This window comes from Euprymna scolopes, chromosome 32 (genome assembly GCF_053919585.1).
Source record: "Euprymna scolopes isolate OS-2025 chromosome 32, ASM5391958v1, whole genome shotgun sequence".
In the NCBI taxonomy this organism is placed as follows: Eukaryota; Metazoa; Mollusca; class Cephalopoda; order Sepiida; family Sepiolidae; genus Euprymna; species Euprymna scolopes.
This window is the reverse complement of record NC_136513.1, coordinates 57,773,320-57,791,444: the sequence shown is the minus strand read 5'-3', so window position 1 is coordinate 57,791,444 and position 18,125 is coordinate 57,773,320. Positions and strand designations below refer to the sequence as shown.

Here is an 18,125-nt window from a genome sequence, read left to right as displayed (position 1 = left end):
GAGCGTTGATGATGTAAGGATAGGAGTTTGGTTTTAGATGCATTAAAGGTAACCAGCCACGTCTCCCCCCACTGAACCACGCGCTCGAGATCAGAGAAGAGAGAATCAGAGAGAACTTTGTCATTTACAGCCTTTGATGTGTTGCCGTAGATGGTCGTGTCATCAGCATAGATGTCAACGAATGATTTAAGTATGTGTTTAGGGAGGTCATTGATGTAGATCAGGAAGAGAGTTGGGCCCAGGATTGACCCCTGAGGGACTCCAGCATTAATACTGCAGGCCTCCGATTTTTGTCCATCGACCACTACTCTTATGAGCCTATCAGAGAGAAATGATTTAATGATTGGGAAAACATTTCCAGTTATACCGTAGCTGGAAATCTTGTGAAGTAGACCCTCATGCCATACCTTGTCGAAGGTCTTCATGATTTGCGGTGCCATATTCGGCCCAAAGCCAATTCGAGTAAGGCAGTATCTCTGACCCCGGAACCACACTGTCTGGAACGGCCACAATGTCTCATCCACTCGCACCTGCAAATAAGCCTTCCGCAAGTCTACTATAGACACATTGGAGCCCTTCTGGCGCCATTCTCTCAGCTTGCTGGCACACATGTCAGCATTGGCAGTGTATGTCTCAATGTGTCTATTGAGTTCACGATAGTCCAGCACCGGACAAACATTTGATTTGTTATGCTAGACTACCACCATTAAGGGAATCGGACCCTTGGGTGGTCCCAGCTTATTGGGGTAGGGGATCAGCCATCCATCCTGGATCCATGCCTCAAGCTCCTTCTCGTATTTATTACAGGCCTTGTCGGGTATCGAATACTTTTCAATGCTATTCTTGAGTTCGGTTGGCGCCCTTCCTTCTGTCCACTTCCACGATGCAGTCCATGCTTTTTGGTGATGGTCGTAATCCGCCTTAAAATCAGGCCGATCAATGTGAACTGCAGCACACACTGGGGTTTCCAAAAACCGTACAGTCCCATCTTTTCCGACAACAACTCCCCCCAGTGCCTTAATAGCATCATATCCCAACAGTACATCAAATCCCAGCAAATCCCCTCGCATCACCAGCACATTAATGTCTGTGGTCACACCAGAGTCTGTGTGGACTTTGACAGTTCCGGCTCCACAGCAAGCTTGCATATTGCCACCTATTGTGGTTACTTTGATGTTCTGCTTTGTCCAGTTTCGACACAACTTGGCACTCATGATGGTGTGTGAGCACCCGGAGTCGAGAAGAGCTGAACAAGGCACTTGGTCCACGTACAAATTTATTGTCGGTTGCGCCTCAATTAAATCTTGTCCAGACGTCTGCCCCCTGATGCATTTCCCGCACAATTTTGGGATAAATGTCCATAACTACCACATTGGAAACAGCGCAGGCGCCCCCGCCCCTTGTTAGTACAACTTCTTGCAAAATGGCCTCGCTGGCCGCAGCAGAAACATCTCCCATTGGTCGTGGGTCTCAAACTGGGACTCTTTTCAGCATTAGTCTTGGTTGCCTGCGCCATCATTACAACCGGTCCCCTCAGGTCCTCCTCATCTCTGATAATGGCTCGAGCGCGTTCCAACAAATGTTCCATGGGCGTTACAGATACGCTGGTGGAAGCCCTCAACAGTTGCTTAATTGCAATTCTTACCTCATGTTTTGAAAGGACTAAAAGATAATATTAAATAAGAAAAGAGGATTAAGGCTACTGGTGAGATCTCTATAAAATAAAATGCACTTACTGTCCTACAGATGTGGAAAAAGCTATTATGAATTAATATTTCGTTTAATCAATAAGAAAATTATATGAGGACACAATATTCAAACATCAAATACAACCTGGCAATGCCAGGTATTTCAGCTAATATATTTTTAAAAGGATTGGTGCATGCGAGTCAATTTTTATGTGCTTGGTAAAATCCTAAATTACTCATCTTACTATAGAATATATAATGTGCACATATTTGTTTTTTAACTATATCATTTACAGGATGCAACCGAAATTGTACCATACTCCTTCAAAGAAAGAAGCATAATTTTAAACTAATGCTACATTTATTGAATACCTGTCTAGTTTTTAATGTGATTGTATAAAATGTAAAGAGAAAAACTTAATTCTCCTATTGCTTTATTTTTGAATGTTTTTATTCGATATTTATTGAAATAAAAAAAATGTATTTTTTTCTTTCTTCAGGTATGTTCTAGAGTGTCCAAATTGTGGTATTATCCACCGAAGTCATGAATTTTGGTATGGAAATAAAGAGGTTGAACAAGTTGCACAAGTAATACTCAGTCATGTTTGGCCTGGAGTGAGTTTTTTGTAATACCTAATCACTAACCCATCATGAAAATCTGAATTTGATTCCTAAATAATGATTTTGCTAAATATATTTAGATATACTTTTATTTTATTGACAGTTTTCATGTTTTATCATCCATGTAGATACGATCAATTTCATAAAATTTGGCCTGTCATAAAAAAAAAACCCTAGGAATGTTGGAAAAAACAACTGTTGTTTAAGAAAAACTAAATTCAGTTAGTTTTTTGTTTTTGTTTTTTTTTTCCTAAAAATAAAATTCTGTGTTCACTATTTAAGATGAGAAAAACAAATTCTGTGGTATTTTATAACGCTGGTGACTAAATTAACCACAGCAGAAACAGCTGTGGTCATTGCACACTCTCAAACCTTTTGTGAAGCAATGACAAATCTGAGGTAATCAACAACTAGGTTTCCATTTTAGAAAATTCATTTCAATTCTTGATTTCTAGAAAAATTAACAACTCTACCTCTGCTGCAAAAAAATCTTAATCCACCTATGATCAGTTACAAAAAAAAATCTAACTCAGGGCCTGATATCTTTCTTTAGAGAATCATAATACATTCACTTAGGGTAAATCCAAAGGTTTATTTATAAAGGGTACATTATGAGAGTCTGACTAGTTTGGTATCTCTCGAACTCTCTAATCCCAGAGGAGTATATCTACAATGTCTATCTTATTGTCCAGAGGGGTGTTAGGTCATTCCATTATAACACCTTCACCAAGCTAAATTCATCCGAAGAATTTGGCTTTACCATTTAGTTCATATTGAGCTTGAACCAGAGCATTCAGCCCTTTTCCTTTTTCTTTCATTTCTCCTTACAGTTTGCATTTGTGAATTCTTCGATTTTTGGAAAGCGACTAGTTTTTGTAGTTACTGATACTTCTCTTGGTATTTCCTTGTTTGGGGGGTTCAATTTGGAAAGTGTCGTACAACACTTCCATTGGTAGCTCTCGGTTTTCAACCATTTCCGTGTATCTTGGTCTCAATTGGTTTGTCTTTTATGGGAAAATGTGCATCCTTTTATGATGTAGACCATTCTCGATTCTTTTTGAGACTATTCCATCTTCCCAAAAACTCCTTCCTGCACGATAGCTTTTAAAGAAAACTTTATCACCGTCCTTATACATCTTGTACTTTGCATTATCTTTAATGTTTTTCTCTTTTGTCTTGGAATTAATCGGTCAAACACAGAACATACTTTTCTGACAAACATTATTTCAGCTGGTGATAAATTTGCATTAGTATTCTGGTTTGGCGTTATCTTATAAATTGTTAGGAATTTTTTAATACACTTTTCTTCCGTGTCGATGTTCTTTTTCAATGCTCTTTTGAAGGTATCCACAAACCTTTCTACTTGCCTGTTTAGACCGAGGGTTATAAGTTGGTGTTGTGATATGTTCCATGGCCAGTGACTCACAGTAGTCCTTAAATTCTTATCCTGTGAACATGGTATCATTGTCACTAGCAATTGTTTTTGGTACTCAAAAATGACCAAATACCTCGTCTAACACCTTTTATAGTGTTTGCAGCTGAGGGGTGTTTGTATTTATAAACTAAACAGACTGAATTACGTTTTTGTTTTGTTTTTTCTTTTGAAAAAAAAATGTACTTTTTGTGTTTTAGCTTTGTGTTTGTGTTATATTCTTTTAAAAATTTTCTTTTTCAGTTAGTTCAATTATTTTAAGTTTTTAAAATTTATTTCCGTTTAGACTCAATGGTTTTCTTTTCCTTCAATCATGCGCATTCTTGAATTCACTTTCTTTTTTTTTTTTAATTCTTCTTAGAAATTTTTTCTTTTTTTTCTGTCTCTAAAATATATGCTCATCTTTCGTCACCAAATGATATATCTTTCTTTAGATAATCATAATACAGGACATTCACTTAGGGTAAATCCAAAGGATACAATGCGAGAGTCTGACTTATTCGGTGTCTCCCAAACTCTCTAATCCCAGAGGAGTATATCTACAATGTCTATCTTATTGTCCGGAGGGGTGTTAGGTCATTCCATTATAATAGGGCCAATCCCAAAATTTATAACTCAACTATGACTGAACTTTTAAGTTCTATAGTTAGATGAAATCTGTTTAACAAAGGAGATAGTTTTTTTTTTTTTTTTTTTTTTTTTTTGAAAATTCAACTATTAATACTGCAAAAATTAACTTATGTTAACTAGCCGTTTCATATTAAAAAAATTTCAACTCCTGCAAAAAAAATCGATAACTTCTAAATCTGACATCTCTTAAACTAAAATTTAATTTCCATACAGATAAGAACTTTAAATGTATAAGGTGGAACGATAAAATTGTCGCCCTAAAGAAAATGGCACTACAACTTTATTTTAAAACTTTTATTAAAAAAAAAATCAATTCAGGTAACTTGATTATGTAGTAGAGCTGACATCTATTCAATGTAGCCACCTTAAGCCTCAATTACTGCCTCTATATGGGGGTTCGGAACTGGGAGCATGCCAGCTGGAGCTCTGAATACTCGGCGAATGGTGGCGATCAGGCTGGCTTTGGTGTTGTGGGAGGCGTGTTGGTAATGTTCAGGGGCGGGAGGAGAGGGGGGGCAGTAAGAGAAGGGTACAAAGTTGTAACACTCCTTCTGAAGTTAAATCTGGGTCTGAGCCAAATCCTGCTGCCACACCCAGGGTCTGCTAGCAGCCATCTGATTGCGCCAGGGGATCCCCACATCGGGTACAATTTTGTGTTGACTTTCAAGCTAACTTCAAAGATGTAAGATGACATAATGTGGCCCTCACTTGAAACCACACAAAAGACCATAACCATGGCTGGAAACTTTGTTTTCATCACCTTAGGCACGTTCTTGTTATTTGTGGCAATCCAACAATGGTTCTGGCTGTTGTGCATCTGGTCTTGCCAGAAGTTCTTTTCATTTAAAAAGAACTAGAGCATATTTGGCTTCTTGGGATGCTTCAATTTGTTGAGCAACCTGGCGGACTTGATTAGCCTAAGGTTCTTTGTCTTCTCTGTCAAAATCTGGCTTGCCTGCCACCTGTAGAACCTACACTTCAAGTCTTCTTTTTCACATGTGTTTAATTGCCTAACTCTCAGGCAATCTGCCAAATAGGCTGCTGAGAAGTTTCATCGATTGCCTGGACCGTTTCAATAAACTCCTTGATCCGGGTCTGCCTGGTGGTGTTATCAGCCTTGGCCTTCTGCTCCACCATCTCCAAAGGGTCATCCAATGCATTGAGCTGTTCCCTCTAGTGTTGAACCATCCGGATTAGCATTTTGAAAGTGCTGGCAATGGTCCTGTTGTCATAACTTGGATCGGTAGAGAGCATGACTTGTACAGTGCCGCATCTCTGATCTCATTGTGTCACTTTCAGACATGATAGAAGGCTCTTATCGCTCTTGGAATTTGTACACAACTGGCCAACTAATAGATGGTCTGCAACAAAAAAATAAAACTGGTTTTCATCAAACAGAAATGGAATCCTGTCTTTTCTAGGATGATTAGCCATCAGATTATGACTATTCAAAGTTTGTTAGAAATAAAAAAAAATTTCTTGTCTGAAGCCATTCCTCAAAGTGTGGGGTATATGGTAAGAAAAGAAGAAAAAAAAAAAAACGTACCGGGAATATCTGCATCGCTCTTTGGGAAAGAAGGAAAGGATGACCAGCGCATTTGTATATGCGAAAGGCATCTTGGGAAGGCAGAGCATGATAGGAGAATTCCCTGTGGGAGCAGAGAGAAAAGAGTCGTGAACATCTCTTGAAAAGAATTTCGTATTACTGACGTTCGGATTGTGCGGTGTGACATTGGTGTGGTCAATTGGATAAGAAGAGGGCAGAAACGTGTTGTTGTCGAGAGTGACTCACTCCTTCCCGAACCCCAGAACCGAATCCTGATTATAACGCTAGACAAAGTACATACAATATAACTTTTTTCAATATTTTCATTTTTTAATGTCTTGATTAAACTCAAATCAATATATACATATTAGTGATGGGATGATTCCAAAATTTTCCCCCGATTCCAATATAATTACCAATTCTGTTCTAAATTCCCGATTCCGAGTACAGATCCCAATTCTTTTAAATATTTTTAAAAATATTTAGAGATTGATACTTTATAAAAAATGTTCAAATGACAGTACAGCCTCCATTTGTCCACAAATATTTTGTAAAACATAAAAAATACACTTGGGAGTGGGTATATATGACAAGAATAGATCTAAATATTTTTCTTGAATGTTACTTTTTGTGTCGCAATTTTCGCAAGTCACGTACATGCAGCAAACTGAAACTGTTTAAAAACATTATTTTGCAACGTCATGACGTCATAAGCAGTTGTGGTCCGATGGGCAAAAGCATTTGTGAGTAATTTTTTCCTTGTTTCAGTTAGAACCTGCCTACTTCAGCCAATTTTTTTTTATTTTTGGTCACACGGACACTCGCTGCTATTTTGAAAGTTGTTTTGATTCATTTATGGAGGTGGGGGTCCAGCGCACAGGCTGCCAACATCTCTGGAGAAGTTGTCACTTCTTCGATTCTTTTCTTGAAGTTGCTCAATATCCTTCCTATAGCAGCTGTGTCCAAATTGAACTTCATGTCCACCCGGGCAATGCCGGGTATCCATGCTAGTCTATCCTTTTATAAATTTTCTTTTGTCTGTGTGTGTGTGTGTGTGACGCGGTTTGTCTCAGCCTACAAGCAATCCACTCAGGCAAGTTAGGTACCAAAATGAAGCTTATGACCCAGCGGATGTTTTAGTGATATTTATGTCTGTTTTGTGTATGAAAATGCAAAAAGATAACGATTTACTAAACAATGTTTTATTTACTGGATACTTTTCCGGTATTCACCGGAAGTTATTATCTCCCTTAATTAATTCGATTTACTGTGTGTGTGTGTGTGTGTGTGTGTGTGTGTGTGTGTGTGTGTGAGAGAGAGAGAGACGGATGGATGGATGGACGGTTCGAAATGAAGCTTATGACCCAGCGGATGTTTTAGTGATATTTATATCCTTGTTTGGTGTATGGAGATGCAAAAAAAAAAAAATGCAAGTAAAATAACGATTTACTAAACGTTTTATTTACTGGATATTTTTCCGGTGCAAGGACTCAAGTTTGCCCAGCTGGGCAAACCTAGGTTGTTGTTATATAAAAGGACAAATGTCTTTTAGTGTATGTGTTTGTATATCTGCTAAAAACTTGTCATCCACATAAAAGCGGCATGAATGTGATCTTGTTAAAGAGTGAACTCCCTGGCACATAATATTGAAAAATTGAGAACAAAAAAAAAAACGTAAATTATTTCATGTAGAAATGTCATTTTGTTTAAAGTGGAGGTCAGTTAAAATCTTGGTTTCAATGCTTTGTTAATCGTCAACTTGTTTTTTCATTTTAAAAAGCTAAATTTGCAATGTGATAACCTTGACATCTTTGTCCAATTAATAGTGTTTGCTTAAGAACTTAAGTTTTGCCAGTTTCTGTGTCCAGCACGCAGCATTTTTTTTTTTTTTTTTTTTTTTTTTTTTTTTAACGTTTTCTCTATCTTTTTAAAATTCTCAACTTATGTGCACCCACCACACAGTATTTTTTTTATCTTGTAATAACATAAGATAACACCCTTTCTTTTTTTTACTTTTTTTTTAACCATATTTTACTGTTGGGTAACGCCAGACGCCCCCCCCTCCCACACACACACACACACACACACACTAGTCTATTATATAAAGGGCAAACGTCTGTATATGTGTTTGTATGTCTTGCTAAAATTTTCAAAATCCAATTGAATAAGAATGATTCCAATATTCTTAAAGGACTGGGACTCTGATGCATAATGTTAAATTTAGAACAATATTCATTTTCTATCTTAATGACTGCAGAATTTTATGGAGTGGAGAGTCACATGAAACGTCTTTTTCTAAATGATTTCAACATCTCTGCATACGTGAACCATTCACCTCTCGGATACATTAAATACAGAAATTTGTAACATAGTATGACCATCGCCTTAGCCGAATGGGTTTGAAGGTTGTTTCAAAACTATTAGTTTTTGTGTTCGCATCTACTTTAAAGCGGCCTTTTTTCTTTTTTTAAACGTTTTTGAAAATGTTTATTTCGGTAAGCTTTTGCATAAAAGATTTTCATATTTTGTTTTGTACTTTGTATTTTTTACTTGGCAAGTTATTTTTATTGGCGGTTAATTAAAACAAATGTTTTTCTTATTTGGGATTTTTTTATTGGCAGTTGGTTTAGCTGAAGGTCTTAAGGTCAGATTAAATACATGAATATTATTTACATAAATCACATTTTTTTTCTTAATCACATGCCCATATACCATATTCATAGCAGTGGGTCAACATCAGTGGATTTTTTTTTTTCAAACTGACATAAGTAAAAAAATAGATTAAAATAAACCATTTAGCAAGTGTAGTCAAACGCAATTACATTTTCTTTTTTTTCTTTTTTTTTTTATGTCCCTAGCAACATCAAGTACCTCTGCTAGTTAATAATAATGGCAAATTTATAGGTTAACTCCTTTTTAACTGAATAGCTTCCATAATTTTATTTTTTTTCATGGCTGAAAGAAAAAGTTTTTAGAATTTCGAGTAAGAAATATAAATTTAACATAAAATGACTGTTCCAGTCGATTCTAACTTTTTTTGAGGCCCTTCACAAATTTTTTACCATTAGTCTAATCACTTAAAAATCAAATTAAAATACTGGTAGAACATTACGTTTTCTTCAAACTTCTAAATATTTTCCCTATGTATTTTATCCCAAGATTTTAATACCCATTATAAGATTTCCATCTATTTTTCACTTGTCTAAAGTAAAAAAAAATACAAGGAAACGTTATTTCCAATGAATCCAATGACCAGATTAGTGTCAAGTCGGCACTAGTGAAATGAAAAAAAAAAATTGTTTATATCATTTTAAATCTAATAATAAACTAACTTCCTGAGAGGCCGTATATAGATGTTTAGCAAATAGGTGCAAAAAGGTATACTTGGAGAATAGGCAAGTGAACTCTAGAATGTTTACATTGTTTACAATAATTGACTAATAAAAAATATAAATTGCTCAAATAAAAATTAGTTAATGATAAATCTGGGAAGAGAATTTATAACCTGTGGTTCTGTGGCCCTTAGTCTTATGTAAATGAACGACTTTTAACAAATTAATGTTTCATTTTCTTTTTCCTCAAAAAAAATTAAAATCATTTTGGGAATCGGAAATTAGGTTCAAATTTCCCCAAGAACTTTTGATTTCCAATTAATCATTTCAACCTGAATTTGTGTGTGCGCGCATACTAGCAATATAAATGAAAAAATTGAAATGGCTTAAAATATTTCAATATTGGTATATATAGAAAGAGCTTGATGAGCTAAAAAAAAATCTTTTTAAATTTTTTAAATCCAATTAAAATTATGGAAATTATGACTATTTTTGTGCCTCACATGTTTGGATATTTTTCCTTTTTTAAGACCATATGCGTTTTGTTACTTTTTTTTTTTTTTTTTTTTTTAACACTATTTTTCAGTAAAAATATACCTTTGTTAAAACAAAAGATTAAGCAATGAAATTTACCATATAAATGTATTTTTGTGCTAGGAATTAGAATATGCTACTGAAAATCTCCAGAAATTAATGGTTTCCAAATAATCTGCAGTAAATGCACATAAAATGCTGCAATTCCTTAAAAATGCCATGTGTCCATTAAAAGAAAAGAAGTTAAAGAACTCAAAGCTGAATTGTAATGCATTATATGTACAAATAACTGAAATCGAAAGCTAGGACTGTTTAAAAATGAATATATTGCAATATTTCTTTGGTATTATTGTATTCTGATGCTACACTTCGCCTTTTCTGTTCTGTCAGTGAAGGAGAAATTCTTCATGACTGAGACAATTTTTATGTTTGTTTCTATCTAGATTGCACCTTTTTGGGAGCTGGATTTTCCTCACATTAAAACCAACCTTGTGGGGAGGCAAGTAAATAGGAACTTAACTAGAAACGTCGCAACTGTCAATATTTAAATATTGATTTTACATTTTTTTTTTTAATTTTATATATAATTGGGTAATTCGATTATAATCCGTTGAAAAAAATTGTAAAAAAGCACAAAAAAAAAAAAATGGGGTACTGCTCACACACGTGAAGCAAAAAAATCATTTCACATTTTTTGTTTTTTAAAACAAAACACTTTAATTCACTGTTAAAAACTGATGCAATGGATGTAAGTGCACATAAGTTACATACTTACAAAGCTTATTTACTTGTCTTGTCAACCATATAAATATTTTGAAAATTTGACCAGAAATAATGCCAGACTGGTTGGGATTGCTTTAATTATATATTCTGATAACTGAATAGTTCTAATTAAGCTAATTATATTATGATAACAAAATAGCTCGAACATGTAAGAACATTTTTTTTATATTCATATTTTCATTTTTTAAATTTTACAAAATCTTACTGAAAATGCTGTTTTATGATAACATTTTTATCACTTTATTTGCTTAAAACTCTTAAAATATATCATTATTTATTAATTCATTTGAAAGGATATTCATTTCCAAACAAAACGGTATTTTGAGAACTTAAAGTGCTTTGGTTTTTAAAATATGACGATTTTAGCAGAACCCCCTTGAAATCTGTAATTATCCAAAGCGTTTTATCATCCATATGTATTGCTATACACACACACTTAGGCCATTTTAAAACAGAAACACAATTTCATACTAGGGTAAAAATTTTAAATATGAAAGTTTTCAACGTTTTTAATATTAAACCCGCTATATTGATAAATGGTCTATTTTCTTTAAAATAGTCTTATCAAATATGTACAGATACAGAATATTCTGTGCATATATCTGGTTGACAAGTTCTTGCGATTTTTAACTTTTTAATCTCGGATGAACATATCTCTGCTCAAACAAAACTTATCGATCGAAATAAGCACCATCAGAATCGCCACACTTTTTCCAATGCAAGTGTATTTACACCAGTAACCTAAAAATCTTGTGTTTTGGTGGTAATAGTGTTTTTGATATTGCTTAGGTTTTTTTAAGCATTTCTCACGCAGGAAGTCGAGATGCTTGAAAAAGTGGTAGGTGAAAGGTCTGGAACGTATGGCGGATGAGGCGGGTTTTGTAGTCCAATTCATTCAACTTTTGCAGGGTTAGTTTAGCAATGTGCAACTGGGCATTGTTGTGGAGAATTGTGGAGATGCACTTCCTCCATTTGTTGCCAGTACTTCTCTGCCGTAATTTTTTCTGCATTTAAAAAAAATTAATGGATGAGACCAGTCACAGACCACCAAACAGTCAACATGACCTTCTTTTAATGCAACTCTAGCTTCGAGAAGTGTCGTAGAGCTTCGTCAGTGTCTAACCACTGAGCCGAGTGACGCCAATTGTCACAAAGAACCCACTATTCACCTTGTCACAACCTAGACAAGAAACTGGTCATTCTTGTTGCATAAGAGATGCTTCATAACTGTCTTTGGTTGTCGTTCAATTCATGAGGCACACATCAAGTTTTTCTTATTTCCAATCGCAAGTGGTTAAAAATCGTCATATACGTTGCCTCTAATTCAGAAGCAAATTCTCAAACAGTTGTGCATAGATAGGCTTCGACTAACGCTCTTAATTGATCATTTTCAATAACTGATGATCAACCACTACTTCAAGACTCTTGTCGCCATCACAAAATTTCTTAAACTACCATTGTGCAGTGTTCAGTAGTGATTCCTGAGCTGAATCTTTCATTGATATCGCAAGCTTTTTCTGCAGCTTTTCAGCATAGCTTGAACTAAAATAAGAAAATTGTGCAAATTTGCTTATTCCATCTTTTAATCGACATTTTGAAACCTTTGTTTTAAAACGATCATAATTTAAACGATTAGATAGGGCGAAAAATGCTCTTTAAAATAATATATAATGTAAAGGTATTATAATGAAAACTTATTTCAAAATACATCATTTGAAATCAAAATCAAAAATTCTGCAAAAATTTTCAACCTAATATTTGAAAAACACTAACGTGTGGAAAATAAATTGTTAGTCACCAAAAATAGTAACCTAACTTAATATGAAAAAATATATTAGGAATTCAGGAGAAAGAATTATACATTCATAAGGAAAAGGGATTAAAGTTTGTTTACATCTAAATTTTAGTTGAATAGCTTAAAAAATAAAAATAAACAAGATATTGAAAATTAAAATTCATAACCCATGTGTATCTGTTTTTGCATTCTAAACTAGGCTGGTTTGTGAGATCTTTGATATTTAGATCTCAAATTTTTTTAATATTTGAAACTTTTTGTCTTAATTTAGGACCAGCATAATCTTCAAGGTAGTCATAATGCTGCCCGTAAGCTTCTTGATAGCTTTCATTACGTTGCCAACACTGTAACTAGCGTTGGTGCCAAACCTACCAAAGTGTTAGCTGATTGGATGACTGATCAAATTGCTCCAAGTTATTGGATACCAAATGCCCTTATTGCTGTAAGTTACTTTTAAATTTGATTTGTTTTTCTATTTCAGTTTTATTTATTTTGATTAAATTTACTTTTTCAATCGCGATATATATTTTTCTATTTTCAGCATTGCACAAACTGTGAAAAATTATTTGAAGGAAATGAACAGAAACACCATTGCCGTGCATGCGGACAGGGATTCTGTGATTCCTGCTCTAGTAACAAGGATCCTGTGCCTGAACGCGGATGGGGAGACACTTTGGTTAGAACATGTGATAAATGTCATGCAGTGAGGATTAGAGGTAAATAACATTCCAATATCTACATCCATATTTACATTGTCTTATAAAGTTCTTAAATATTGAAATGAAAGGAATGTCTAGATTCCTTTTTACTAAGGAGCCATTAGTTAAAGATAAAAGTTAATGTGATGGATAGATTGTCATTTTAATGATTAGGAATATAAGAAAATTGAAAATGAATAAAATGGGAAAATATTTGATTACACATGAAACTTTAAGTTAAATTTTCAGAATATGAAGTAAGAAAAGTTCTATTTTTATATGGTAAAATCCAACCGATTCGTGTAAATCTTCTGATTAACAAACAGCAAACACAGTGAGTTCAAAGATTCACATGGGCCAGTTGAATTTTACTGTATAAAATTATAACTTTTTCTACGGACTGTATAATACCAGAAAATGAGATTTATTACCTGCAAGATGTTACTATTGCTAAGGAGTTTTGCCTTTTATTCTGGATGCAAGATTCAACAAATTTAAAATTTACCTTCAATGTTGGAATATTTAACCAGTTTAGAACATATAACAATATTCATTTCTATTCCAAGACACTACTCGAATCAGATACCTGAATTGCATATTCTTTTTATTGTTCAAGCCAATTTTTCCTGTTATCCTTTCCTATATTTCTTTAAAAGATTTTAATCTTTAATATATTTTCAATGTATGTGCTAAAAAGCAAAATTATGCCTATCTATAATATTTTGCTAAAGGCATTCTTTTGAGGAGATGAGCCCTACATCGAAAATCCATGTATTCCGTGTTCAAATAAATTGTTTTGAAAATTCTATATTTTACTGAAAAAAATTTAAATATAAAATGTAGTATAATGAACAATTTTATTTGGCTGGGATTGTTTAATATAAAAATGTTTCTGTCCAACAATATTTTGTAAGACTGAACCACAAGATTAATTAATCTGAGATTTAATTCATCTAGTAATATATATTATTGAATGGCTTTAGGCCAGGTGAAACAGGTCTGAATATCAAATCTTTCAGATAAAATAAAATTAACTGCTGAAATTACAGCACTGAATGCCTGTAAAAAGGTAGGATTATTTAAGCATTTTGTTTCTGATTACATTACTTGGAAGTTGTAGGATGTACATATAATGAACACAGAAACACAATAGGAGTCTCCTTACATACCTATCAGAGGAGCTTTCATAGGTAATTGTATATTTGCTTAAATCCCCCTCTGGTCATTTAACATTCCTTTGTCAAGAAGTGAAGTGCTGTTTTTGATATGTAACTTCACTCTCCAATCCTCATGGTTCAACAGGTCAACTCTTTCGAGATTCCACTCTGCATGCTCTCGTCTAATCACTTGCTTCAAGTTTTTCTTGGCTGAACAATTTTTTTGTAATTTAAGACGGGTTTCTGCAATAGTTGATCCTGGAGAATAAATGCTCCATATGACCTTATCAGTATAATAAATTTGTCCTTAGAATAACCTCTTTGCTGATAAATCTAATGCATTTAGCCAATCCCAAACTTAAATGTGTTGAGTTTGGTCAGATATCGCATTAGATCTGATCATGGAATTGTAATTGTACTACTGTCAAGCGAAAAAAGACTGGGTGCGTACCCAGCATTCAATACCATATAACATGACACTTCAGACGCAGATGCTATACAACTTACCATGGATGTGGAGGGGAACAGCTCAAGATGTTATTACAGGAATCACTCTCAAGTTTGCATGCCTTGATCTTTGTTATTATTAGGGCTAGGACAACAGCATAGTCTTTTCATTGTTTTGACTCTCGAATGTGTATCCGTTGATATCTTGTATGCTTTTATATAGTGATGTGGTTCTTGGTTGATTAACTGTCTAACTGTGTCGGATATATACTCAAGTCAAACCGATGAAAAGAATATTCTGTTGTCCTAGTTATTATACAGAATTGTACTAAAAATATTTAATGCCAGGTTGATCTTTTTGTTTGTTTTCTTTTTAAAATGCATTTCTGATGTTTACTAAAAAATTACAAAACCTTCATGAAACAGAAGGAAAACTAAAATGTTTAGTATAAAAGGATATCTACATAAGTTATTCATTTGGCTTTTATCTTCATTTATATTCCACAACCAGCAACAACTCCTCAGACTCCCATGGGTGCAACCCACAATACGACACCTGTGACAGCACGGAAAGTTGGAGAAGTATTAGGCAGCACAATTGGAGCCATGGCATCCATTGTTGATTATCCATTTGGTAAGTTAGAGTAATAAATGTAGACCCCTGTTTCCCGTCCTCCCTGTTTCCCGTCTCAGTCTCTTCCTTATCTCTCCCAACCGTCTTCATTTGTTCCCACCTTCTGCCATCTTCCTATTGCCAACTATCTGGGCTGCATCTGTTGCAATCCTGGTTCACAGGACCATAAATGCAACCCAGCCAGGGCCAGGTAATACAGAGGCAAGAAAATGTGCACTAACCCTAAGTCCCGATGGCTACTTTTGAGTCTGTCCAGTGATGGATCCTATAGGGGTGACCAAACCTTCACTCGTCACTGGAAAATACCGCTCTAATGCTCAGGGCATGCAAAATGTGCATGACTCTTTGTCTGGCCATTCGTCATCAGATGTTGCGGTTTGGAGTTCCTCCTGTAGATACCCTGGTGAATGGCTGGTTTATCACTTCTTTCAGTGCTGTATTTCAAATCAATCAATTCAAAAATAACTAGAGCTCATTTTTTTTATAAACGAGAATAATTATTCACTGAAAGTTACAAAACTCTGATCATTCATAAGTTGTGACTCTAAATGCAAATGCTCTGGGGACTGGAGACTTCCATTAGTAAAGTTATGACAAATAACTAAGGCTTGTCTCTACAGTGTAGATTCAGGATAAACTTTGTATAAGGGAAGTTAAATTCTTTGGATTCTTAATGGCTTCATGATGCAGGATGTTTTTAACTTAGGTTTATTTAGACAGCTTCCTATTTAGGAGGTAGAGCTTTTCAACTTGGCTCTTCAGGGGAGGGGGAGGGTCTGGCCCTTGGGCTGGAGCTCAAGGAGATGCATACTCTTCGATGCCAGCCAGCAAAAATCTTTCTCAAAACACAATGGTTTTCTTTTATTAAACCCTAATTCCAACCACCATTTCTTTTGAGAAAAGTACCTTCTGATTAATTTTTTTACATAATTCTTTACAATGGAAAATTTAATGGGAATTGGTTTTTAAATGTGAAAAGATTTGTAATGTTTTATTACAAATTGGGCTTCAGAATTCCAAAATCTAAAAACATTTAAAAGTAAAGTGTTTTTTTTATAAATAAACTTAAAATATTTATAAAAGCATTCTGAAAAAGATTTCAAAATAAAAAGTAAATATTTTTTGTATTAGAAAACTATTTTTTATGTAAACTTAAAACTGGAATTACATGAAGATTAATCCTGAGGTATTTTCATTGGTATACACCAACATGACTTCCACTAAACAGAAAGAAGTCAATGACCTTTTTAATTTACTCATCTGTTAACCAAAGAGCATGTTGGCTGAAGTAAAAACAAATATTTAAGATTTTGAAAAGCAACAAGACTGTCTGAGCTATGTGCGAAATAGGTATAATTGGGTTGCATTATCATCTAACACAATAGCTTTGGAATATGTATTTAGGCTTAATCTGTAATACAAATTCTTATATTTTTAAACGAAAGAAAAACAAGCCCTTTTACTAATAAAATCTTATATTTAAATGATCTACACCATTGGGGAGGTCTAATCTTTTTGTGGTCTGTAACTTTTTTTTTTTTATCTTGCTTTGTTCTAATTTTAGGTATCATTAAGGACAGTGTCCGACCTGCTTACTGGATACCAGATGAAAATGTAACCAATTGTGCGGTTTGTGATGTTGAATTTGGACCAAAGTTTTCAAAGCATCATTGCCGTGATTGTGGCAAAGTGGTTTGTGACAAATGTTCTGCTGAGAAGCGAACGGTCCCTCTGCGTGGTTGGGATTACCCAGTCAGGGTGTGCGACAACTGCAAAGCTCATCATGCTGCATTATGATCACCATTGCCTTCACTCTCACTCTGCTTTTTCTCTTTTTTTCCTTTAACTTTTTTTGTGTCATTTTGTTCTGGTTCTTTTTCTCGTGTTCTTTCTTTTATCACATATCACTCCTTGTTTTCTTTTCATCTCGCCTCTGATTACCATTTTTCACTTGGGATTATAATTGGCTTAAAAGATACCATCACAAAGCTATGCAGGGTGCAAGGAGGTAGGAGCCTATACCACTCCCTATCGCCAGCTATGCATAAAATAGTAACCTTTGTACAGTTAATTGTCTGCAATTAATCCTTGATGATAGGTATTTGCTTTCTGCATGAAATGATCCAAAAGGTTTTGATATGCCGTAAACCAGACATCCTAAACAATGTCAATTTTAGTTCTCTATGTAATCAAGATGGTAGATTTCAACTAGACTGGCATGTGAGCCAGTTTAGCAGACTAAATACTACTGTCTAGTGAATGCCCTCCATGATCTATAGTCTTGTGCCAGCCAAACCTTTTTTAAATAATATTTGTATATGGAAATCTCAATAGATTAATTTAGCCCGCAATAAGCTTAAGTCTCTACAAATGAATAGGCGTCTTTTTTATACTGATTTTCAATGTTTTTTTAAATTCATGAATTGCGATGTAAGACTGCAGCTGATTGTTTCTTTTAAGGATCATTTTCAAAATAAAGTTGAATTATTATTTTTTTTTTATCAGTATATTTCAAATGCAATTTAATATACAAACTTTTTTAAAATATTGCATTATGAAGTCTGTTCATTATGTTTGACTTTGAATAATGAAAAAGCAATAGGAAATACATATTCTACTTGCAATCAACTTTCATTCTTCTTTTACAAGTATTCAATGTGGCCACTACCTGCAGCACAATACGAGAAGAGATTAGTAGAAAAAACATTTTTAATACCTATCCCTGAAAAAAATCTCCTACATTGAGATCTGGAAATTTTGTAGGCTAAGTACAAAAAGCATTGAATTGTAAAATTTCATCTGCTTCCTCTTGACATTATTGGTAAGTG

The 18,125-nt window shown here is 34.3% G+C and overlaps 1 protein-coding gene across 1 annotated transcript in view; it reads left to right on the top strand.

Annotated features, from left to right (window-relative positions):
• LOC145256380 (zinc finger FYVE domain-containing protein 1-like) overlaps positions 1-17,789 on the top strand; it is a 119,956-nt gene extending 102,167 nt beyond the window's left edge. The window contains exons 7-11 of the mRNA XM_080115209.1: positions 2,189-2,303; positions 12,633-12,803; positions 12,903-13,077; positions 15,175-15,297; positions 16,862-17,789. Coding sequence (XP_079971335.1) covers positions 2,189-2,303; positions 12,633-12,803; positions 12,903-13,077; positions 15,175-15,297; positions 16,862-17,094 — 817 coding nt within the window. The 3' untranslated portion in view covers positions 17,095-17,789. The remainder of the gene's footprint in view (positions 1-2,188; positions 2,304-12,632; positions 12,804-12,902; positions 13,078-15,174; positions 15,298-16,861) is intronic.
• Positions 17,790-18,125: the final 336 nt, after the last annotated feature.